This window comes from Hemitrygon akajei, chromosome 31 (genome assembly GCF_048418815.1).
Source record: "Hemitrygon akajei chromosome 31, sHemAka1.3, whole genome shotgun sequence".
NCBI lineage: Eukaryota > Metazoa > Chordata > Chondrichthyes > Myliobatiformes > Dasyatidae > Hemitrygon > Hemitrygon akajei.
The window spans coordinates 25,638,337-25,663,433 of NC_133154.1; the positions used below are offsets into that span (position 1 = coordinate 25,638,337).

Genomic DNA, 25,097 nt, shown 5'->3' on the forward strand with positions numbered 1-25,097 from the left:
CATTTGGCCCTCTAAACCTTTTCTATCTGTGTACCTTTTAAACGTAATTGTACCCACCGCTGCCTCTTCTCTGACAGCCCATTCCATACACCCACTGCTCTCTGCATTAAAAACGTGTCTCTCAAAGCTCAAAGGAAATTTATTATCAAAGTACGTACATGTCACCATATACAACCCAGAGATTCACTTTCTGGCAAGAAAGATGAAGAAATACAACAGAACCTATGATACATAAACAAAGACTGACAATTAACGTGTAAAAGAAGACAAATTGTGCAGATCAAAAATTGAACAACACTGAGAAAGCGAGTTATGGATTCTTTGGAAGTGAGCCTGCAGGTTGTGGAATCAGGTCAGAGTTGAGGGGAGTGAAGTTATTTCAGGGTGATAGCTGTCCCTGGACGTGGCAGCTTCAATCTGCTCTCAACATAGACGTGCTCTCCTGCTGGGAGAGGGTCTGTGCCTGTCCACCCCTCATGATTTTCTTGGGTGTAGTGGTTCGCACACCGCTCGGCTCCCGCCGCTAACTGCAGGGCGTTTGCACGTTATCCCCGTGACTGTGTAGGATTCCTCCGGGCGCTAAGTTTTCCTCCCACAGACGTACCGGTTGGTAGGGAAGTTGTCCTGTGATTAGGCAGGGGGTGAGTCTGGGGGTTGATGGGCGGCTCGGCTCAAGGGGCCGGAGGTGACTATTCCGTGCTTTACGCCAATAAATATAAATCCCTCAGCCCTCAACCTCCTTCACTCCAGGGAGAACAGCCCCAGTCTTTCCTTTAACTCAAACCCTCCAGCCCTTGCAACTGCTTTGTAGCTTAACCTTATCCGTCCTGTGGTACGGTGACCAGAGCTGTGGTCAGACCACTGCTCCGGGAACAATCTCCCCGTCCGATGCGGCTGCATCCACCTCTTGTACCCAGTTCCCCCGGCGGGTTAACGGCAAATGTGCCCAGCCACCTTCTGCACCACCCTGCCTACCTGTGACTTCACCTCAGCAACGTGTGTCCCTGGGACCCTCTGCTCCGCAACCCACTTCCTGCGTAAGTCCTGTCCTGGATTAACACCCCAGAAATGCATCTGATGTGAATTAAAAACTGAAAATCCGAGTTTTCTTTTAATATTTGTGTTTGTGTTTTAGTCTGTCTTTGTGTGTTTTCCGTTTGTTGTGATAGTGTTTGTATGTTAGACCTTAAGAACATAAGACATCGGAGCAGAATTAGGCCATTAATCCCATCAAACCTGCTCCGCCATTCTATCTTGGCCAATGTACTCATCCTCTCAACCCCGTTCACCTGGCTCTTCCCCATAACCTTTGACACCCTGACTAATCAAGAACCTATCAACTTCCGCTTTAAATATACCCAAAGATGTGGCCCCCACTGCCCTCTGTGGCAATGAATTCCACGGATTCACCACCCTCTGGCCAAAGAAATCCCTCCTCATCTCTGTTCTAAATGGACATACCTGTATTCCGAGGCCGTGCCTTCCGGTCCGACGCTCTCCCGCTACAGGAAACATCCTCTCCGCTCCATCTGGTCCTTTCAATATTGAATGAGATCTCCTCTCATTCTTCTAAACTTCAGCGAGTACAGGTTCCAGAGCCATTAAGCACCCCACGCGCGTTAACCCTTTCATGCCTGGGACCATTCTTGTGACCCTCCTCTGGACCCCCTCCAATGCTTAGATCCTTTCTTAGATAAGGGGCCCAAAACACCCCACGATACTCCCAAGTCCTGTCTGACCAGTGCATTAGACTTGTAAAGACTCAAAGCAATCCTTGGCTTTAAGAGTTTTCTGTGCGTTTTATTAATGTCTGGGTATGTTGTATCGGCATCAGCACAAGTAATGGTGTTCATTATGTATATAATAATTATGCTTTAATGTGTCAGTCTGTGTAAGCACTGGGTGGTATGCTTTATGTGGTCCGTATGCTTTATGTGCCAAGATTGCAATCATGTCTAAGGACGCGTTTCTGTTCCTGTACAAGCACGTGGTCTGATTTTCCTCTGCACGTGTCTTACCCGTGTGTGTGTGTGTGTGTGTGTGTGTGTGTGTGTGTGTGTGTGTGTGTGTGTGTGTGTGTGTGTGTGTGTGTGTGCGAGCAAGTCCATATGTATGTACACGTGTACGTTTGTGTGTGCGCTATCACGCGTCTATTTACTGTGCGCGGCCATGAGGAAGTTGATGTTCCTGTGAAGTAAAACCAATGGGCTCCAGCCGGCAGAACGCTTCAGGGTCTCTGACTTTAATCCCGTAGCATTTCTGTGGTTAAGCTGTCGACATTCGGTGATCTATCAGATGCTGCGCTTCCGGCAAGTTTATGAAAACGAACCAATTGTACACAGATGGAGTTACTGGAAATCTCTGTGGATCAATGGCATTTCCGAAGCTACTGGTTTCTTTAGTAACAACCTTGGGTTGTTTATTAATAACCGATTTCAGCTGCATTGCCAAAGAATGGTGAAGATTAGTGGCAGATTGGGAATATTTTGGAAACCAGCAGAAGATGATGTTTAAAAAATGAGGAGAAAATGATGTACAAGTAATTTGAAGCAGACATGTGAATGTAAAGGAATGTAACTTGGTACCTTTCAAGACCGGCCAATCGACAATGGCAAATGGCAGCAACTTTGAGTTAATATTTTGTATCTTTCTTCAAATGGAAGATATTATAAACATCGCAATAGCAATGGAAAACCCAGGCACAAAGGGGAAGATGAATGTAAAACGCAAGCAAAGTTAACGAGTAAATTAAAGGCAGATATCCATTTTGACGGGACTAGAACATAAAAGCGGGGATGTAATGCTGAGGTTTTCTGAGGCGTCGGTCAGACTGCACTTGGAGCACTGTGAGCAATTTTGGGCCCCTCATCGAAGAAAAGATGTGCTGGCACTCAAGAGGGTCCAGAGAAGGTTCACGAGAATGATCTAGGGAATGAAAGGGTTAATGTGTGAGGAGCATTTGATGGCCGTGGGCCTGTACTCACTGGAGTTTAGAAGAAGGATGGGGCGGGATCTCATTGAAACCTATCAAATATTGAAAGGCCCAGATAGAGTGGATGTGGAGAGGATGTTTCCTACAACGAGAAGGTCTGGGACCAGACCTCCAAGAGGGTCACAACCTCGTCGTGGCTTGGAGGCCTGCATGCTTCAATGATCCAGAGAGCTACGTTGGCTGGAGTCAGGGATTTATGCTTTGGCTCTTGGTAGGGTCACCCATACCAAACAGGTCAAAGGGTAGAGGTCAGACCTAGAGAGGTCCACCGGTCCGCCAGGTTCAGGGGTTCAGAGGGTTCCTGTGCTGTGGAAGATGTCCTGCCTCGTCCCTGTACCGAAGAGACCATGCCCCAGTGGCTCCAATGACTACAGACCGGTGGCATTGACCTCCCACATCATGAAGACCCTGGAGAGACTTGTTCTAGAGCAGCTCCAGCCTACGGTTATGCCACACTTAGACTCCCTCCAGTTCGCCTATCAGCCCCGACTAGGAGTTGAGGATGCCATCGTCTACCTGCTGAACTGTGTCTATGCCCACCTGGACAAGCCGGTGAGCACTGTGATTTTTGACTTCTCCAGTGCGTTCACCACCATCCGCCCTGCTCTGCTGGGTGAGAAGCTGACAGTGATGCAGGTGGATGCTTCCCTGGTGTCATGGATTATTGATTACCTGACTGGCAGACCACAGTACGTGCGCTTGCAACACTGTGTGTCAGACAGAGTGGTCAGCAGCACTGGGGCTCCACAGGGGACTGTCTTGTCTCCCTTTCTCTTCACCATCTACTCCTCGGACTTCAGCTACAACACAGAGTCTTGCCATCTTCAGAAGTTTTCCGATGACTCTGCCATTGTTGGGTGCATCAGCAAGGGAGATGAGGCTGAGTACAGGGCTACGGTGGGAAACTTTGTCACATGGTGCGAGCAGAATCATCTGCAGCTTAATGTGAAAAAGACTAAGGAGCTGGTGGTGGACCTGAGGAGGGCTAAGGCACCGGTGACCCCTGTTTCCATCCAAGAGGTCAATGTGGACATGGTGGAGGATTACAAATACCTGGGGATACAAATGGACAATAAACTGGACTGGTCAAAGAACACTGAGGCTGTCTACAAGAAGGGTCAGAGCCGTCTCTATTTCCTGAGGAGACTGAGGTCCTTTAACATCTGCCGGACGATGCTGAGGATGTTCTACGAGTCTGTGGTGGCCAGTGCTATCATGTTTGCTGTTGTGTGCTGGGGCAGCAGGCTGAGGGTAGCAGACACCAACAGAATCAACAAACTCATTCGTAAGGCCAGTGATGTTGTGGGGGTGGAACTGGACTCTCTGACAGTGGTGTCTGAAAAGAGGATGCTGTCCAAGTTGCATGCCATCTTGGACAATGTCTCCCATCCACTCCATAATGTACTGGTTAGGCACGGGAGTACATTCAGCCAGAGACTCATTCCACCGAGATGCAACACTGAGCGTCATAGGAAGTCATTCCTGCCTGTGGCCATCAAACTTTACAACTCCTCCCTCGGAGTGTCAGACACCCTGAGCCAACAGGCTGGTCCTGGACTTATTTCCACTTGGCATGATTAACTTATCATTATTTAATTATTTGTGGTTTTATATTGCTATATTTCTTCACTATTCTTGGTTGGTGCGGCTGTATCGAAACCCAATTTCCCTCAGGATCAATAAAGTATGTCTGTCTGTCTGTCTGTTTTCTTGACTGGTCAAGAAAAAATAGTTGCAGAAACAACAATGAGTTCTATATCTGAGTGTGACGGTATTCCCGTGTCTCCACTCAGAACTTGCATGGCTGTTAGTAGTGAATTCTGAGCTACTGACACGATGAAGGAAGCCCTGATCTCTGCTGAGACCAAGATGAGAAGAGAAGCCGATTCCATCATCAAGACAGCACTCCACGGGGCTTCTGAAGGGCAGAGGAAATGTGGGAGGCAAAAGACAGAGTGGTGCCATAACACAGAGGTAGAAACGAGGACTCTGCATAATAGAGAAGATGGCCAAGGTCAGAGAGAGATGGAGGTTCTTCACTCGTGCCCTAAACACCAGCAATGTAACAGGCAGTAAGTAAGTACTAGATAGATAGATAGATAGATAGATAGATACTTTATTCATCCCCATGGGGAAATTCAACTTTTTCCAATGTCCCATACACTTGTTGTAGCAAAACTAATTACATACAATACTTAACTCAGTAAAAAAATATGATATGCATCTAAATCACTATCTCAAAAAGCATTAATAATAGCTTTTAAAAAGTTCTTAAGTCCTGGCGGTAGAATTGTAAAGCCTAATGGCATTGGGGAGTATTGACCTCTTCATCCTGTCTGAGGCCCAGACTAGGCCCAGAGGGCAGGAGAATGGGATAATGGATGGAATGATGGAATGGTGGAGCAGACTCGATGGGCTGAATAGGCTCAGGGAAGAAGTGGCCTGCAGAGACAGCTGCCAGAACCTTCCAAACTTATCCACATTCCGAAAAAGGTCCCTAAGGACTGAAGCAGCACACAGAAGACGATCTGGGAATACAGATCCGTAATTCCTTGAAAGTAGGTCGGGCTGTAAGGAGAGCTTTTGGCAATTGGTCTTCATAAATCAAAATATTGTTTACAGGATGTTATTTTGAAGTTGAATTAGACCTAATTTGGAGCACTTCTAGTATCTGCCAACAGGAAAGATATCTACAAGATTGGAAAGAGTGCAGAGGAAATTTACAAAGATGTTGCCGAGACTCGAGGATCTGAGTTACAGGGAAAGGTTGAATAGGTTAGGATTTAATTCCCTAGAGTGAAAGAGAATGGGGGAGGGCATGGATTTGATAGAGGTATATGAGGGGTATAGACAGGATAAATGAATGCAGGCCTTTCCTGCTGAGGTTGGCTGAGACTAGAAATAGAGGTCATAGGTTAAGGGGAACATAAGGAAGGGACTCTTCACTCAGAGCGTGATGAGCGTGTGGAATGAGCTGCCACTGGAAGTGGTAAATATAGATTTGATTTTAGCATTGAAGGGAAGTTTGGATAAGCACATGGATGGAAGAGGTATGAGGTCTATGGTCCTGATGCTGGTCGATGGGACTAGACAGAACTAGGGTTCAGCATAGACTAGATGGGTTAGAGATATTGTTTCAAGTTCTAGTATACATTTATTGTTATTCAACCGTACTTGTGTCTACTGCCAAATAAAACAACGTTCCTCCGGATCAAAGTGCACAAAACAGTAGAAGTAACTCACACACAACACATAAAGTAATATCACCACAAATAAATCAAATAATAAAATATATACCAGAAGACTGGCTTTCAGCAAAAGGTGCATTCATGACACAAGCTAAAAAGTATACAGTATAGTACTACTGGAACTTCGTACCTGATGAGACCAGGGAGTTCAGTAGTCTCAAGGCCTGGGAGAAGAAGCTGTTTCCCATCCTAACAGTTCTTTTACCTCCTGCCTGATGGTGGGGGCAAGGGTTCAATGAGATTGTTGGATGGATGGTATGGGAGACAATGCTTACACAGCACTCCTGATACCTATCTCAGATGAGTGGAAGAGAGGCCCCGATGATCTTCTCAACAGTCCTCACAATCCTTTGTAGGGATATGCGTTCAGATGCCTTGCAATTCCATCACGGGTAAAGCCCTCCTAACCATTAAAGACGTCTACATGAGACACATGAGCAGCATCCATAATCAGAGACTCCCACCTCCCAGGACATGCTTCCTTCTCACTGCTGCCTTCAGGGAGAAGATGCAGGAGCCTCAGGACTCACGCCACCAGGTTTAGAAACACTTATTACCCCTCAACCATCGGGCTCTTGAACCAATGGGGATAGCTTCACTCAACTTCACTCACCCCATTATTGAATTGTTCCCACAACCTATGGACTCACTTTCAAGGACTCTTCATCTCATGTTCTCAATATTTATTTATTATTTAGAAACATAGAAAACCTACAGCACAATACAGGCCCTTTGGCCCACAATGCTGTGCCAAATGTATTATTATTTCTTCTTTTTGTAATTGCACAGTTTGTTGTCTTCTGTCATTTAACACCCTAATTCAATGGTCTTTCATTGTTTCTGCTGTGGTTATTATTATTATATAGATTTCTTGAGTATGTCCACGAAATAATAAATTTCAGGGTTGTATATCTCACTGCTACGGTCGGAAGTTTCCACCTGGTTCAAAGGGACAACAATCATACCAGTGTCCAAGAAGAGCTAACGTCCAGTAACGTTCACGTCTACGGTGATGAAGTGCTTTGAGATGTTGGTTATGGCTGGAGTCAACTCCGGCCTAAGCAAGGACAAGGACCAAATGCGATTTGCTTATCGGTACAGTAGGCCCTCAGCGGACATGCTCTCAATGGCTCTCCATGTGGCCTTGGATCACCAGGCCTCTACAAGTACCTATGTCGGGATGCTATAGCTCAGTGTTCAACACCGTCATTCCCACAGTCCTGATTGAAAAGCTTTAGAACCTGGGCCTCTGTACCTCCCTCTGCAACTGGATCCTCGACTTCCTAACCAGAAGACCACAATCTAATAACATCTCCATCTTGCTGACGATCAACACTGGTACACCTCAGTGATGTGTGCTTAGCCCGCTGCTCTACTTCCTCCATACCTATGACTGTGTGGCTAGGCACTGCTGAAATGCCATGTATAAATCTACTAATGATACCACTGTTGTTGGCAGAATCTCAGTTGGTGACGAGAGGGCGTACAGGAGCGAGATATACCAGTTAGTTGAGTGGTGTCACGGCACCAACCTTGCACTCAACGTCAGTAAAACCAAAGCACTGATTGTGGACTTCAGAAAGTGTATTACGAGGGAACACAAACCAATCTTCACAGGGATCGGAAGTGGAGAGAGTGAGCAATTTCAAGTCCCTGGCTATTAATATCTCTGAGGATCTAACCTGATCCCAACATATTTGTGCAGCTGTAAAGAAGGGAAGAGAGTGGCCATATTTCACCAGGAGTTCGAAGAGATTTGGTTTATCATCTAAAACATTCAAAATCCTCTGTAGATGTACCGTGGAGAGTATTCTGACTGGCTGCATCACCGGCTGGTATTCAGGGGCGGGGGGGGGGGGGTTGCTACTGCACAGGATCAAGAGAAGTTACAGAAAGATGTAAAATTAGTCAGTTTCATCTTGGGTAGTAGTCTCCATAGTAATCAAGACACTTTGGACTTGGTGGTGCCTCAGAAAAGCAGCGTCCATCATTAAGGACCCCCACCACCCAGGACATGCCCTCTTCTCATTGTTACCATCAGGAAGGAGGTACAGAAGCCTGAAGGCACACACTCAGTGATTCAGGAACAGCTTCTCCCCGTCTGCTATCTGATTCCTAAATGGACATTGAACCCATGAACACTACCTCAGAATTTTTTAAATTTCTGATTTTAGAACATAGAACCATAGAACATTACAGCACAGAAACAGGCCTTTTGGCCCTTCTTGGCTGTGCCGAACCATTTTTCTGCCTAGTCCCACTGACCTGCACCTGGACCATATCCCTCCATACACCTCTCATCCATGTACCTGTCCAAGTTTTTCTTAAATGTTAAAAGTGAGCCCACATTTACCACTTCATCTGGCAGCTCATTCCGCACTCCCACCACTCTCTGTGTGAAGAAGCCCCCCCAATGTTCCCTTTAAACTTTTCCCCCTTCCCCCTTAACCCATGACCTCTGGTTTTTTTCTCCCCTGGCCTCAGTGGAAAAAACCTGCTTGCATTCACTCTATCTATACCCATCATAATTTTATCCACCTCTATCAAATCTCCCCTCATTCTCCTACGCTCCAGGGAATAAAGTCCTAACCTATTCAACCTTTCTCTGTAACTCAGTTTCTCAAGTCTTGGCAACATCCTTGTAAACCTTCTCTGCACTCTGTCAACCTTATTAATAATCTTCCTGTAATTAAGTGACCAAAACTGCACACAATACTCCAAATTCGGTCTCACCAATCTCTTATACAACCTCACAATTACAACTCTTATACTCATTACTTTGATTTATAAAGACCAATGTACCAAAAGCTCTCTTTATAACCCTATCTACTTGTGACACCACTTTTAGGAAATTATGTATCTGTACTCCCAGATCCCTCTGTTCTACTGCACTCCTCAGTGTCCTACCATTTACCTTGTATGTTCTACCTTGGTTTGACCTTCCGAAGTGCAATACCTCACACTTGTCCGCATTAAACTCCATCTGCCATTTTTCAGCCCATTCCTCCAACTGGTCCAAATCCCTCTGCAAGCTTTGAAAACCTTCCTCACTGTCCACTACACTTCCAATCTTTGTATCATCAGCAAATTTGCTGATCCAATTTACCACATTATCATCCAGATCATTGATATAGATGACAAATAACAATGGACCCAGCACTGATCCCTGTGGCACACCACTAGTCACAGGCCTCCACTCAGAGTAGCAATCCTCCACTACCACTCTCTGGCTTCTTCCATTGAGCCAATGTCTAATCCAATTTACTACCTCACCATGTATACCTAGCAACTGAATCTTCCTAACTAACCTCACATGCGGGACCTTGTCAAAGGCCTTACTGAAGTCCATGTATACAACATCCACTGCCTTCCCTTCATCTACTTTCCTGGTAACTTCCTCGAAACACTCTAATAGATTGGTTAAACATACATAGCTGACCACTCTTATCTTCAAGAGGACCAATTTTATCCCTTACTATCCTTTTGCTCTTAACATACTTGTAGAAGCTCTTAGGATTATCCTTCACCTTGACTGCCAAAGCAACCTCATGTCTTCTTTTAGCCCTGATTTCTTTCTTAAGTATTGTATTACTCTTTTTATACACCTCAAGCATCTTATTTCCTCCCTGTTGCCAATACCTCTCTCTCTTCTTCTTTATCAGAGTTCCAATATCCCTAGAGAACCAAGGTTCCTTATTCTGATTCATTTTGCCTTTAATCCTGACAGGAACATACAAACTCTGCACTCTGATTTTGCGCTACTTATCTTAATATAACTTTTTAACATAATTACATAACTTTGTAATTCAGTTTTTTCTATATCACATATAAATTGTACTGTTGCTCCAAAATCAATGGTGCTCCTGTAAAGATTTGTTAGAATGTAGGGAGGTGGGGGAGCATCACTCACTCTCATTTCCTCAGGAAGAGGAGAAACTTGAGTAAAGAGGTTTTGTTGAGGGACCAGGTGAGACTACTTCTATGTGCCCTCTGGCATACTTGGTGCTCGTAACCCTCGGCACGGAGGAGCATTTGATGTGCAGTGAGGAGGGGTCAACTGCACCTTCCTAAAGTCCTGAATCATCTCCTTGGCCTTATCCACGATGAGGCTTGCACAACTGTCCTCTCTGTACACCGCCTCGTCAGCGTTGTTAACGAGGCCGAACACTGTAGCCGCATCAGCCAACTTGATAATTCGGTATGATCTGGCTGTAGCAGTGCAGTCACACGTCAGCAGCGTGAAGCATCTGAGGGATGATCGTATTAAACGTCCGAGCAGAAGCTGTGGAACAGCATCCTGGTTCCATTTCGCCAATAGGACAGAACATTATTCCATGCTGCAGTTCTCTATCACACTATGTGTACGGCTGACACTCAATAAACCTAAGCCAATTAAAACCATAATAAATCCTTTCATCACTCTACAACCATCAGGCTCCTGAACCATCTTCTCACTTCTACCATTGGGCAGGAGGTACAGGAGCCTTAGGTCCCACACCACCAGGTTCAGGAACAGCTACTGTATTATCCTTCAACTGTCAGGCTCCTGAACTGGCGTGGGTAACTTCACTAACCACAGCTCTTTTTCCACAACCTACTTTCAGGGACTCTATGACTCATGTTGTCAGTATTATTTTAATTTGCACAGTTTCTCCTCATTTGTGAACCGGTTGTTTGTCAATATTGGTCTGTATGAGTACAGATTTTTAGTAAATTCTATTGTATTTCTCTTTTTTTCCCTGTAAATGCCTGTAAGAAAATGAATCTTACTGAAATGCATGGTGGCATATACATCCTGCCAAATGGGCATCCCAGGATCTTCATACCTCCTGTCCAGGCTTATGCCCCAGAGAGGTCACTCCCATGCCAAAAAAAAACCATTGTCCTTCAACACAGATGGATGTTATCATACATACCATACTTTGATTTAAAAAAATATTTAAAACTTTACTATTTTGCTTTCCATCTATTTCCCACTGCCGAGAGTAGTGTAGTCAAATTGCACTCCAATTAGTTTAAAAACCACTCCGAGAAACAGTTAAAAATATAGCTTCTGCCGAGATAAACTTTTCTCTTATTTATTACTGAATTTTCAAGTGCTGATTAAGACATTGTGTTTTAAGAGGTTGTGATTCTAGATAGAACACAGATCTTCCAAGCAAACGTTTACGGTATTTGAAATGAATTCTTGGTAACAATTCTCCTTTGAACTTCGGGCCAAGAAGGTTTTTGTGGAGAGTTGGTGGAGGCTAAACAAGGAGAGACTGTTGCCACTGGTGAGACAATCAGTAAACTGAGGGCACGGTGGGTAAAGGGACCAGAGGGAGATGTCAGGAGTAAGGTAGAATATACGATGCTTGAAAGAAAGTGGAAATAGTTACTTTCAGAAGCTTGAATTTAACATTTGACAAGGCAAAGACTGAAGGAGATGGAGGAATGAGGGGGAAATGGGTTAAATGTAGAGCTCCATCAGAAAGCAGGGTTAACATTGATGGGCTGAAAGGCCTCATGAAGAGATGCAAAATTCCAATATCATGTCCAATGTAAAACTGAAAATCTGAATTCCTTTGGGGCTTGTCAGATGACTACGGGGTGCCTGGTTCCGTATGCCATATTCTCCGTCTTGTACATCCGGGGAACGGACAAGATCTCTGGGACGGATGCCTCCTGAGTCACCACCCATGGTGCCCGCAGGGGGCAAGAAACATCCTGTGTCCGCTTCACGTCGTTGGGGGGCTGGTAGGACTCTTGGGACAGGGTCTTGAAGCCCCGGTTCGGGACAGGCGGCAGACACTTGGGCTGGCGGGGGATCCTGGTCTGGGAGGTGAACAAGGCTGGGTCGATCATCGGCCCAGGGTCTCGGATGATGTGCTGGGCTTCCTTGGGCAGGGGATTCTCCTTCAGCCCATGACCCCAGGCCTTCGGGTAGTCTTCCGTCTGCCAGAAGGTGGCAACGTCCTTCTTTGGATATCCCTCCAGCTCCTCCCTGTGGTGAGAAGAAGGGGTGGAGGGTGAGGACAGACGGGCTGGCATTTTACCCGAGGCCAAGCTGTGTTCGGTGGTTCATGGGAGACGGACCTAGAGCACCAAACACACATCGTATTCTCTGTGCCACTGTCCCTGGTGTTATGTGGTTAAACGTCAGAGCTGCGCAGCAGATAAATATCTGCTTTATCCCCGAATAGATTCAATGACTCGGCCTCTCCGTCCCCAGTGACAGAGAATTTCAACAATGACAGCGTTTCCTTCTCAACTCTCTCTTCAATGTCCAGCCACCTATTTGGAAATGTTACCCCCTATACTTTATTTCTGTGCTGTAGTGATCTGTTACTCCATGACTTCCCAACCAGTGGCAGCAAATACTCGACATCCTTCCTGCCACACAGCCTGTCAGAGTCGTTCATGATTCATAAAGTTCCCCCTCCCAAACTTTAACAAACTCCCTCAAACCCAACCTCTCTATTGTCCCAAACTCTGACGAACTCCCTCAAACCCAACCTCTCTATTGTCCCAAACTCTGACAAACTCCCTCAAACCCAACCTCTCTATTGTCCCAATCTCTGACGAACTCCCTCAAGCCCAACCTCTCTATTGTCCCAATCTCTGACAAACTTCCTCAAACCCAACCTCTCTATTGTCCCAATCTCTGATGAACTCCCTCAAGCCCAACCTCTCTATTGTCCCAATCTCTGATGAACTCCCTCAAGCCCAACCTCTCTATTGTCCCAAACTCTGACAAACTCCCTCAAGCCCAACCTCTCTATTGTCCCAAACTCTGACGAACTCCCTCAAACCCAACCTCTCTATTGTCCCAAACTCTGACGAACTCCCTCAAACCCAACCTCTCTATTGTCCCAAACTCTGACAAACTCCCTCAAACCCAACCTCTCTATTGTCCCAATCTCTGACGAACTCCCTCAAACCCAACCTCTCTATTGTCCCAAACTCTGACAAACTCCCTCAAACCCAACCTCTCTATTGTCCCAATCTCTGACGAACTCCCTCAAACCCAACCTCTCTATTGTCCCAATCTCTGACGAACTCCCTCAAACCCAACCTCTCTATTGTCCCAATCTCTGACGAACTCCCTCAAACCCAACCTCTCTATTGTCCCAATCTCTGACAAACTCCCTCAAACCCAACCTCTCTATTGTCCCAATCTCTGACGAACTCCCTCAAGCCCAACCTCTCTATTGTCCCAATCTCTGACAAACTCCCTCAAGCCCAACCTCTCTATTGTCCCAATCTCTGATGAACTCCCTCAAGCCCAACCTCTCTATTGTCCCAAACTCTGACAAACTCCCTCAAACCCAACCTCTCTATTGTCCCAATCTCTGACGAACTCCCTCAAACCCAACCTCTCTATTGTCCCAAACTCTGACAAACTCCCTCAAACCCAACCTCTCTATTGTCCCAATCTCTGACGAACTCCCTCAAACCCAACCTCTCTATTGTCCCAATCTCTGACGAACTCCCTCAAACCCAACCTCTCTATTGTCCCAATCTCTGACGAACTCCCTCAAACCCAACCTCTCTATTGTCCCAATCTCTGACAAACTCCCTCAAACCCAACCTCTCTATTGTCCCAATCTCTGATGAACTCCCTCAAGCCCAACCTCTCTATTGTCCCAATCTCTGACAAACTCCCTCAAGCCCAACCTCTCTATTGTCCCAATCTCTGATGAACTCCCTCAAGCCCAACCTCTCTATTGTCCCAAACTCTGACAAACTCCCTCAAACCCAACCTCTCTATTGTCCCAATCTCTGACGAACTCCCTCAAGCCCAACCTCTCTATTGTCCCAAACTCTGACAAACTCCCTCAAACCCAACCTCTCTATTGTCCCAATCTCTGACGAACTCCCTCAAACCCAACCTCTCTATTGTCCCAATCTCTGACAAACTCCCTCAAACCCAACCTCTCTATTGTCCCAATCTCTGACAAACTCCCTCAAACCCAACCTCTCTATTGTCCCAAACTCTGACAAACTCCCTCAAGCCCAACCTCTCTATTGTCCCAATCTCTGACAAACTCCCTCAAACCCAACCTCTCTATTGTCCTAATCTCTGATGAACTCCCTCAAACCCAACCTCCTTAGACATGGTGAAGCTGCCCTGATCATGTCTCCCTTCAGCCTCCGGCCCTCCAAAGAAAACACCCCAAGATTTTATTCAGCCTCTCACGATATCACAAGCCCTCCAAACCAGACAGCAGCCCGGTAAACCTCTTCTGCACCCTCTCCAAAGCCTCGACATCCTTCCTATAGCGGGGTGACCAGAAATACTCCCAATCTGACCTAATTCAAGTATATTTATTATCAAAAAAAGGTATAAATTATACAACCTTGAGATCTGTCCACTTTCAGGCAGCCACAAAGCAAGAACTCCGAAAGAACCCAATTAATGAAAAAAAAGAATAAAAATAAAAGTAAAAGACTAACATCTGATGCAGAAGAGAAAGAAAAACAATTTGAAAATCGTGCAAACAATTGAAGTGAACAACAGCATTCCAAACCAAACCCGAGTCCTGAGAGCTGAACTCTGGAGCAGCCCCAGAGTAGGCCCAAAGCCTCACTTTTCAGTTCATCATATTAATCATATTAGCGGGCTCGGAGCACAGCCGCTGGGGCAGTCTTCATTGCCTCAGCACCATGGGGATGACCATCGCAGAGACCGAGCGAAATCAGCTCTCGCCTAGGATCCTGGCTCCCTGTCTTTTCAATTTATCTGGGCCAGCATTTAAATTAACCCAACGACAGTATGGCCAAAGGCTCCAGCGCCCTGGAGAGAAAAGTGGAGATCGCAGGGAGCGAGTGAAATCGACTCTCACCTCAAATCTGGGTTAAATTGTCTAAACTGTGAATCATACCTCACATTCGGCCTAACCGGAGTTCTATAACCTCCTGACTTTTGAAATCTGCCTCGACTAATAAAAGCAAGCATTCCGTAAACTGCTGTAACCACCCAATCGACCTGTGTAGCCACTTTCAAGGAGCTATGAACTTGGATCCCAAGATCTCTCTGCTCAGCAACACGGCTAAGGGTCTTGCCATGCTTCTGATGCCAACGTAGCATGCCCACAACTCACTAACCCTAACTCATAAATTTCTGGGATGTGGAAGGAAACTGGAACACCGGGATGAAACCCACTCGGACATACGAACTCCCAACAGCCAGCGGCGGGAACTGAACTTTGATTGCTGGTGCTGTAAGGTGTCGCGCTAACCACTACGGTACTGTGCCAGCTCACGGCCCACCCCGCTTGAGCACACGTTAAATTTCTTTACCAACTTCACTCTTCCGCCTTCTCACCGCAACCCCCTCACCAATCAGGCTCTGCCTCGCTGGGTGCTGAATCTGTGGAATTCATTGCCGCAGATGGCTGTGAAGGCCAAGTCATTGGGTCATTAAGGCAGAGACTGATAGGTTCGTGATTGGTAAGGGGGTGGGGGGGGGAGTTAAGGGTTACAGGAGAAGACAGGAGAAGGGAAACAAAATTAGTTTTAGTGCAGAATAGGCCCTCCCAGCCCTACGAGCCACACTGCCCAGCAACCCCCAACTTAACCCTAAGCTAATCACGGGACAATTTACAAAGACCAATTAACCTACTAACCGGTACATCTTTGGCCTGTGGGAAGAAACCAGAGCACCTGGAGAGAACCCATGCATTCCAAGGGAAGGACACACAGATGATGTTGGAATTGAACTCTGAAACCCCAAGCTATAACAGTATTGCTGTACTACCATAGCACCCAATTAGCCATGACTGAAATGTGGAGCATACTTGATGGGCTGAATGGCCTTACTCTGCTCCTGTGTTTTATGGCCTTACAATTGCATCTCTGAGTCAACAATACTGGGATGTTTGACGACACGGGAGCAGCTATATTGTTAGGCAGTCGTTGTCAGGGCAAATCGTAAACTGCAGATGCTGGAAATCCAGAGCAACACGCACAAAATGCTGGAGGAACTCAGCAGGCCAGGCAGCATCAATGGAGAAGAATAAAGAGTTGCTGTTTTGGGCTGAGACTCTTCATCAGGACTGGAAAGGCAGGGGGCAGAAGCCAGAGTCGGAAGCAACAACTCTGTATTCTGATGCTGCCTGACCTGCTGAGTTCCTCCAGCGTTTTGCGGGTGTTGCTCTGTGTTTGAGGCAAGGTCTGCCAGACGAAAGCGCGCTTCACAGTCGGAGCGGTAAACGAGATGAAAAATAAACGTACTTTTTAAAGGCTCTGAAATCTTTGTTGGTGGTCGAGAGGTAAATGTCAGTGAGGCGAAGAACGTCCTTATCTCGAACGTAATACTGCTTCCCGGTCAGCGCTGGGTTCTCTGTGCTGGCCACAATGTTCTGCAAGGTTTAGTAATAGAAAGTTACAACTCAAGGTGGAGCCCTTCAGCCTACATCATCCATGCTGGACGATGAAGAGCCATTGAAGGTACCGCATCTTTCAATCCCCTGTGGCGAGGACTCAGCCTCCTCTCCCTCTTAGGCTCTCCACACACACCCTCCATCTGACCACACTCCCTCCAGTTAGCTTCAGACACTGTGCCTGCACTACTGCCATCTCTCTCACATGCTCCACCCAGGCCACTAGAAACGCTGGTTAAATCTCTCCCCGCTCTCCCAGTTACAAAGAAAACGACTCTAGTCTTTCAGAGACACAGGAGATCCTGCAGATGCTGGAAATCCAAAGCAACGCACACCAAATGCTGGAGCAATTCGGCAGGTCAAGCAGCATCTATGGAGAGGGATAAACAGCTGACATTTTGGGCTAAGACCCATCATCAGGACTCATCCAGGAGACTAGCTGAAGGGTCTCAGCCTGAAACATCGACTGTACTTTATTCCACAGAGGCTGCCTGGCCTGCAGCATCTTGGTTGTGTTGCTTGGATTTCCAGCATCTGCAGATTTTCTTTTGGTTTCTGAAGAATCTGATAGGAGAGGAGAGTGGGCCATGGAAGAAAGGGAAGGAGGTGGAGACCCACGGAGAGGTGATGGACAGGTGAGGAGAAGGGATATGAGGGGAGCCACACATGTACATGATTATATTGTGTATATGTGTGTGTGTGTGTGTGTGTTTGATGTGCGTGTGTCTGTGCCCGCATGTGTGTGTGTACATCCATATCAATGTGTATTCACACTGCAGATATGCAGTGTGCACATGCATGTTATATGATTGTATGCACTGCCCATGTCTTCACACTGAACATATGTGTCTGTGTTGTAGATGCCCCCGTTTGCTTGCCAATGGATAACTGGGTCCGTGTTTAACCTATGGGACTGCTGAAGCTGCTGGGTTCCAAAGGCGGCTTTCCTCGTCCTTACTTTAGATGGTCCATTGCTGAGGTGATTCTCCAGAGAGAACGGCTGCGGTCCTGCCCGGAAGGCAGTGTCCATGGACAACGGAAGCCGCCCTGTGTACTTGTCCTTCATCTCACTTGTCTGGTTGGCCATGCTCAGCGGAGATCTCCAGTCTCGCCGGCTCAGCTGTGATACAGATAAAGAAGCAAGGTATCTTGAGAAAGAAGCTACAGTTAATGGGCCCAAGTTTCTAAAGGACAATAGTCAAGGACCAGCCCAGGCTTGACGTTAGTTCGCGTGAGTCCTTATCAGGTCAGAATGTACGGAACAGAGTGAAATCAGCTCTCGCTGTACCTCCGTCTCTTTGCCCCGGCAATGCTGGAGGGGAGAGTATACAATGAGTTGCAGTATAATCAGATCCTGTGATATCTGTACTGAGAGTTCGAAGTAACAGACAGTACCTTACTCAGTGCTAACCTCTTTGTACCTGCCCTGGGAGGGCTTGTTGAGAGAGGGTAAGGAAACTCGGAGTAGTTTGCTCAGTTCTGGTCACCTCATTGTCGGAAGGACGTGGAAGATTTAGAGAGAGCGCAGAGCAGATTTACCAGGAAACTGCCTGGATTGGAGAGCATGTCTTATGAAGAAAGCTGGAGCGAGCTGGGGCTTTTCTCTTTGGAGTGAAGGTGGATGACAGGTGTACAAGATGATGAGAGGCATGGATAGATTGGATGGCAAGAGACCTTTTCCCCGGGTGTAAATGGCAAACATGAGGGGGCATAATTGTAAGGTGATTGGAGGAAAGTATGGGGGATGTCAGAGGCTGGTATTTTATACAGAGAATGGTGACTGCATATCAGGGGTGGTGGTAGAGGCAGATACATCAGGGGCATTTAAGAAACCCTTAGATGATAGAAAAAGTGGAGGGCTATGTGGGAGGGGACAGTACTGTGCTGTAAAGATCCACCTTCTTTGTTGTCTTGACACTGCGTCTAACCTGTTTGGGACAGCTTTTTGAAGCAGGACATAAAGAGCTTTCAAATAATCTGCTGGGGGAACTCAGTGGGCCGAGAGGAATCCGTGGAAGGGAAAGGAATTGCTGGTACTTCGGGTCATAACACTGTATCAGCAGTGGGATTGGAGAGGAAAGGCGCCCAGTATAAAGAGGAGAGGGGGAATGGTGGGAGAGGGTCAATGGCTGCTGTAGGGAACTTTACTCTTATATTTTAAGGGACAGGTGGTACCGTAGCGGCAAGCAGGACGCTTTACTGTACCAGCAACCCGAGTTCAATTCCCACCACTGTCTGGAAGGAGGTTGTATGTTCTCCCTGTGACCGCATGGGTTTCATCTGGCCACGCTGGTTTCCTCCTCCAGTCCAAAGACGTACGGGTTAGGGTTAGTAAGCTGTGGGCGTTCTGTGTGGGACAATGCTGGGGGGCTTCCCCTGGCACATCCGCCAGCAGAGTTGGTCATGGATACAAAACGATTCATTTCACTCTTTGCTTCAAGGCTTCAAGGTACCTGTGACAAATAAAGCCAATCTTTCATCTTTTCCACTTTTCTCGCTGTGCTGTCCCTGTCCCAGAAGTGTTTGATGGGACAAAGCAGCAAATGCTTCACTCCACTGCCTCACCTGTGATCAGAGTGTACAAAACACTGGGGAACATGAACAGGCAGAAAGGGTGTCTGTATACCCACCCCGAGTAAAATAGACCCAATTAACCTGCGCTGGCCTCACCTTCTCAGTCAGATCCTTCATGTAATGAACATTCCAGTGGCTTGGAACCTTTACGTGCCGAGGGTGACCGAGGATTCCATCGATGGTCTTGAGGTTGTGCGTCAAGCCTGTTGTGGTCTCATAGTAATTGAAAACCTCATCGCATGAATGGTTGGTATCTAATTCCCTCAGCTTCAGGGGGAGAGGTTCCTTCAGAAAGGACTGAAACAACCAAAGGTTCATATGGTGATTTAAATTTATTACAGAAATACCCCCTTGATCTCTTTCGGAGTCAGTTACAGATACTTACTGCCCGTTATGCCTGAGGGTGTTTAGGGCAGCAATGAAGATCCTCTATATCTCGTGCTGTTCAGTGTGTCCTTTCACTACTGTCAGTCATGCAAGCCCCAGGAGGAGACTCAGGAATACCCTCACACTCAGATGGAGAAGGATTCTTCATTGCTGTTTCCCTAACAATTTTGTTTGACCAGCCAGGGTTGTTAGCCCCGAGCTGAACCCCCGAACCCGGAGGACCAGTTGTTCACATTTAGTCTGGCCTCTACCCTTTGACCTGTTTGGCATGGGTGACCCTAGCGAAAGCCAAAGCGTATAGCCCTGAGTCCAGCTAACATAACTCTCCGAGTCATTGAGGCACGCAAGCCTCCAAACCATGATGGGGTTGTGATCCTCTTGGAGGTCAATTGCAGATATGGGCAGAGAAGTGGCAGATGGAGTTTAACCCAGTCAAATATGCAGAGCTGCATTTTGGGAGATCTAATGTAAAGAGATAGTACGCTGTTGTTGTATTCTATAGACATGGACCCGTGTTCCTTATTTTCCTCCACAATGGAAGCGGAAGTTGCAATTTTGAGCATTATGGTGCAAAAATGTAAAATTACAAAATAAATAAACAGTGCAAAAAAGGAGTAATGAGCTCGCGCTCATGGGTTAATTGTCCGGTTCAGGAATCTGGAGGAGAAGCTGTTCCAAAAACGTTGAGTAGGTGTCGCATTACCGGTAACAGCCCCTGAATTACCGGTCCAGCTTCCCCGCTGCGAACGGAATGCCCGCAGCGCTGACCCTCAGCGTATCGCTGGCTTCGGACACCGGCCGGCCCTGGTTGAACCGGACACTGCAGCAATATCACACCTTCTGGCCCTTCCTTCTCGCTGTCCCAACCTGCTGGCCAGATGGTCCCCTGACGCGGGGAGTGGGTAGTGATCCCGGGAGTGACCTACAGAACCCCGGGGGAGGGAGTAATCCTCTGATCTACTTTGGGGGGGGGGGGGGGCTAAACCGGCGAGGGGGTTTGGGTGATCCCGGGTATGGCCCGCTGCCCACCAGGGGTGAGAGTCCCCACTGACCCGGGCGATGGGTGTATCCGTGAGCGAGTATCCCCCTAACCATGGGGGTGGAGTGTGGCGGAGTGACCTCAGGGAGAAACCCCTAACCCGAGAGTGTGGAGTCTGATCTCCTGAACCGGGTGGTGGGGAGTGAACCATGGGAGGGAGCGTATCCCCCTGCCCGGTCTGACCGTGACACTCACTCTGAGGTCCGAGGGCGGGAAGTCCCGGCCCGGGCAGTGATGCAAACCAACGCCCGAGCTCGTCCAGCGTAGGTCCTGCCTTCTACCCGGTAGCGCCATAGCTCCATCCCCTTCGGGTCATTCAATGTTTATCTGGTTTCCTTGGAAACTGCGCCGTGATGACGTCAATACGCAGGGTACGGTGCGGAGAGCATGCGGCGGCGGTGCAGGGCGACCGGGAACAATGCGCCCTCAACTTCCCTCTGCCCACACTCATACTGGCCCCGCTCCCGAACCTTGCGCCGACGGATACGTCCCATCCCTAGGCTGGCTTTCGCCATGTGGGAGGGGAGATCAGATCGGTTCACTGCGGGTTAAACTAGAATGCAATGAAATTCTTGGTTCGTGTGTCAGTTCGGATTGGCAAAAAACATCTCCTCTACAATCGCCATCAGCACAGGAGCACCACTTTGCTCGATTTACACCCATGCCTGTGTGTCTAAGTACAGCTTCAACACCATATACAAGTTTGCTGACGACACCACTGTCGTGGGCTGTATCAAAGGGGTGAGGAATCATACAGGAGGGGATTGAAAACTTGGCTGAGTGGTGTAATAACAACAATTTCTCACTCAGTGTCAATAAAAACAATGAACTGATCGTAAACTTCGGGAGAGGAAGCCCAGAGGTCCATGAGCCAGTAATCATCGAAGGATCAGAGGTAGAGAGTCCGTAACTTTAAATTCCTGTGTGACACTATCTCAGAGGGCCTGTCCTGGACCCAACATATAAATATCATTGTGAAGAAAGCACGACCGCACTTCTACTTCCTACTTCCTCCTCATTCTGCGAAGATTCGGCATGTCATCAAAAACTTCTCTAACTTCTCTAGATGTGTGGTGGAAAGTGTGCTGACTGGCTGAGTTACAGCCTGGTATGGGAACACCCATGCCTTTCAGCGGAAATTCCTACAAAAGGTAGTGAATTCGGCCCAGTACATCACGGGTAAAAGCCTCCCAACCATTGAGTACGTCTACATGAAACTTTGCCATAGAAAAGCAGCAAACACCATCAAAGATCCTCACCACCTAGGCCATGCTCTTTTCTCACTGCTGCCATCAGGTAGAAGGGTACAAGGGCCTCAGGATTCACACCACCAAGTTCAAGAACAGTTACTACCCCTCAACCATGACGCTGATTCTATTTCTGGTGTTCCCATAACTGGTGGTTCACTTTATTTATTTTATTTATTTATGCTATTTATTTTATTTGCATTTGCACAGTTTGTTGTTCATTGATCCTGTTTACACTTACTGCTTTATAGGTTTGCTAAGTATGCCCACTGGGAAAAATAATTTCAGGATTGTACCTGATGGCGTGCATGTAATAATTTTTACTTTGAATACAATAAATTACAGCGAGAGTTGAACAGGAGAACGGCGCAAAGTTACTTACTGCAATCTGAACTACTGCAAAAAGAAAAGTTAACATGATAATAAGGGGAGGTGGAGTTCAGGGTTCAAGAATGTGGCAGACCCAGATAAATCTCAAAACAAAAAAACATGAAGTCGAACTTTAAAACAGAGTATAATGTTAATGGCAGGATTTTTAACAGTATGGGGGGAGGAGGCACAAGGATCTTGTGGTCCAAGTCCATAGATCTCTCAAGTTGCTGTGCAAGTTGGTAGCATGGTTAAGGAGAAATATGGTGAGTTGGTCTTGATTAGTTGGGGCATTGAGTTCAAGAGCGCAAAGTAATGTTGCAGTTCTATGAAACCTTGCTTTCATAACATTGTAATATAGTAATTAATAGCAAATGCATCCCATTCACTTGTGGGCTGTCCCCCCTCCTTAAGATTATGTTGGTTGCTTAAAGCAAACGACGCTTTTCACTCTAAATGCAACACAGTACATGAATCTGAATCTGGAATATTGTGTTCAGTTCTGATTCCATCGTTATAGGAAGGACTTGGAAACTTCAGAGAAGGTGATACATTTATCAGTATGTTACCCAGATTAAAGAGCATGTCTTATGAGGATGTGTTGAACGAGCTAGAGCTTTTCACTTTTAAATAGAAGAGGACCAGGGGTGACTTGATAGAGGTGAATGAGATGATAAGAGGCATAGATCGACTGGATACCTAGAGACTATTCCCCCCAGGGAAGAAAGGGGCATAACATTGATCAGAATCAGACTTAAACCACCGGTATAGGTCATGAAATTTGTCTTTGCAGCAGCAGTATAAGAGAAAAACTTTCAATTAAATAAGCAGTGCTAAATAAAAAATAGTCCTGAGGAACCAGAGGAGATAGCAGAGGTACTTAACGAATACTTTGCTTCAGTATCTACTATGGAAAGGGATCTTGGCGACTGTAGGGATGACTTACAGCAGACTGAAAAGCTTGAGCATGTAGATATTAAGAAAGAGGATGTGCTGGAGCTTTTGGAAAGCATCAGTTGGATAAGTCACACACAAAGTGCTGGTGGAACGCAGCAGGCCAGGCAGCATCTATAGGAAGAAATACAGTCCACATTTTGGGCTGACCCTTTGTCAGGTCTAACGTTAGACCCCAGGCTACTGTGGGAGGCGAGGGAGGAGATTGCTGAGCCTCTGGCGATGATCTTTGCATCATCAATGGGGACGGGAGAGGTTCCAGAGGATTGGAAGGTTGAGGATGTTGCTCCCTTATTCAAGAAAGGGAATAGAGATAGCCCAGGAAATTATAGACCAGTGAGTCTTACTTCAGTGGTTGGTAAGCTGATGGAGAAGATCCTGAGAGGCAGAATTTATGAACATTTGGAGAGGCATAATATGATTAGGAATAGTCAGTATGGCTTTGTCAAAGGCAGGTCGTGCCTTACGAGCCTGATTGAATTCTTTGAAGATGTGACTAAACACATTGATGAAAGTACAGCAGTAGATGTAGTGTATATGTATTTCAGCAAGGCATTTGTTAAGGTATTCCATGCAAGGCTTATAGAGAAAGTAAGGAGGCATGGGACATTGCTTTATGGATCCAGTACTGGCTTGCCCACAGAAAGCAAAGAGTGGTTGTATACGGGTCACCAGTGGAGTGCCTCAGGGATCTGATCCAGGATCACTACTCTTCGTAATTTTTACCTGGATGAGGAAGTGGAGGGATGGGTTAGTAAATTTGCTGATGACACAAAGGTTGGGGTTATTGTCGATAGTGTGGAGGGCTGTCAGAAGTTACAGCGGGACATTGGTAGGATGCAAAACTGGGCTGAGAAGTGGCAGATGGAGTTCAACCCAGATAAGTGTGAGGTGGTTCATTTTGGTAGGTCAGATATGATGGCAGAATATAGTATTAACAGTAAGACTCTTGGCAGTGTGGAGGATCAGAGGGATCTTGGGGTCCAAGTTCATAAGACACTCAAAGCTGCTGCGCAGGTCGACTCTGTGGTTAAGAAGGCATACGGTGCATTGGCCTTCATCAATCATGGGATTGAGTTTAAGGGCTGAGGCAATATTGCAGCTATATAGGACCCTAGTCAGACCCCACTTGGGGTATTGTGATCAGTTCTGGTTGCCTCAGACAGACAGACATACTTTATTGATCCCGAGGGAAATTGGGTTTCGTTACAGCTGCACCAACCAAGAATAGTGAAGAAATATAGCAATATAAAACCATAAATAATTAAATAATAATAAGTTAATCATGCCAAGTGGAAAGAAGTCCAGGACCAATCTATTGGCTCAGGGTGTCTTGACACTCCAAGGGAGGAGTTGTAAAGTTTGATGGCCACAGGTAGGAATGACTTCCTATGACGCTCAGTGTTACATCTCAGTGGAATGCCCCACTACAGGAAGAATGTGAAAACCATAGAAAGGATGCAGAGGAGATTTACAAGGATGTTGCCTGGATTGGGGAGTATGCCTTATGAGAAAAGGTTGAGTGAACTTGGCCTTTTCTCCTTGGAGCAACAGAGGATGAGAGGTGACCTGATAGAGGTGTACAAGATGATGAGAGGCATTGATTGTGTGGATGGTCAGAGGTTTTTTCGCAGAGCTGAAATAGCTAGCACAAGAGGGCAGATTTAAGGTGCTTGGAAGTAGGTACAGAGATGTCAGGGGTAAGTTGTTTTTAAATTACAAAGAATGGTGAGTGCATGGAATGGGCTGCCGGCGACTGTGATGGAGGTGGATACAATAGGGTCTTTTAAGAGACTCCTGGATAAGTACATGGAGCTTAGAATGAGGGGTATGGGTAACCCTAGGTAATGTTCAGCACAGCTTTGTGGGCCAATGAGTCTGTATTGTGCTGTAGGTTTTATATGTTAACATTCCTCAGAT

The 25,097-nt window shown here is 46.7% G+C and overlaps 1 protein-coding gene across 1 annotated transcript; it reads right to left on the reverse strand.

Annotated features, from left to right (window-relative positions):
• Positions 1-11,285: 11,285 nt before the first annotated feature.
• saxo3 (stabilizer of axonemal microtubules 3) lies at positions 11,286-20,919 on the reverse strand. Its single transcript, XM_073034197.1, has 5 exons — positions 20,803-20,919; positions 19,278-19,478; positions 17,566-17,727; positions 16,459-16,586; positions 11,286-12,226 (listed from the first exon to the last, which is right to left on the reverse strand). The coding sequence occupies exons 1-5, from the start codon at positions 20,899-20,901 to the stop codon at positions 11,818-11,820; spliced, it is 999 nt and encodes a 332-aa protein (XP_072890298.1). The 5' UTR covers positions 20,902-20,919; the 3' UTR covers positions 11,286-11,817.
• Positions 20,920-25,097: the final 4,178 nt, after the last annotated feature.

Bases quoted from the DNA above. Each gene is read 5' to 3' on its own strand.
- saxo3 (XM_073034197.1), bottom strand. From the start codon at position 20,901: ATGGCGCTACCGGGTAGAAGGCAGGACCTACGCTGGACGAGCTCGGGC. The intron at 16,587-17,565 runs GTAAGGACGAGG...TAAACCTTGCAG, and splicing joins TCAGCAATGGACCATCTAAA to AACATTGTGGCCAGCACAGA. The intron at 12,227-16,458 runs GTACGTTTATTT...TTCTCACCACAG, and splicing joins GATTTCAGAGCCTTTAAAAA to GGAGGAGCTGGAGGGATATC.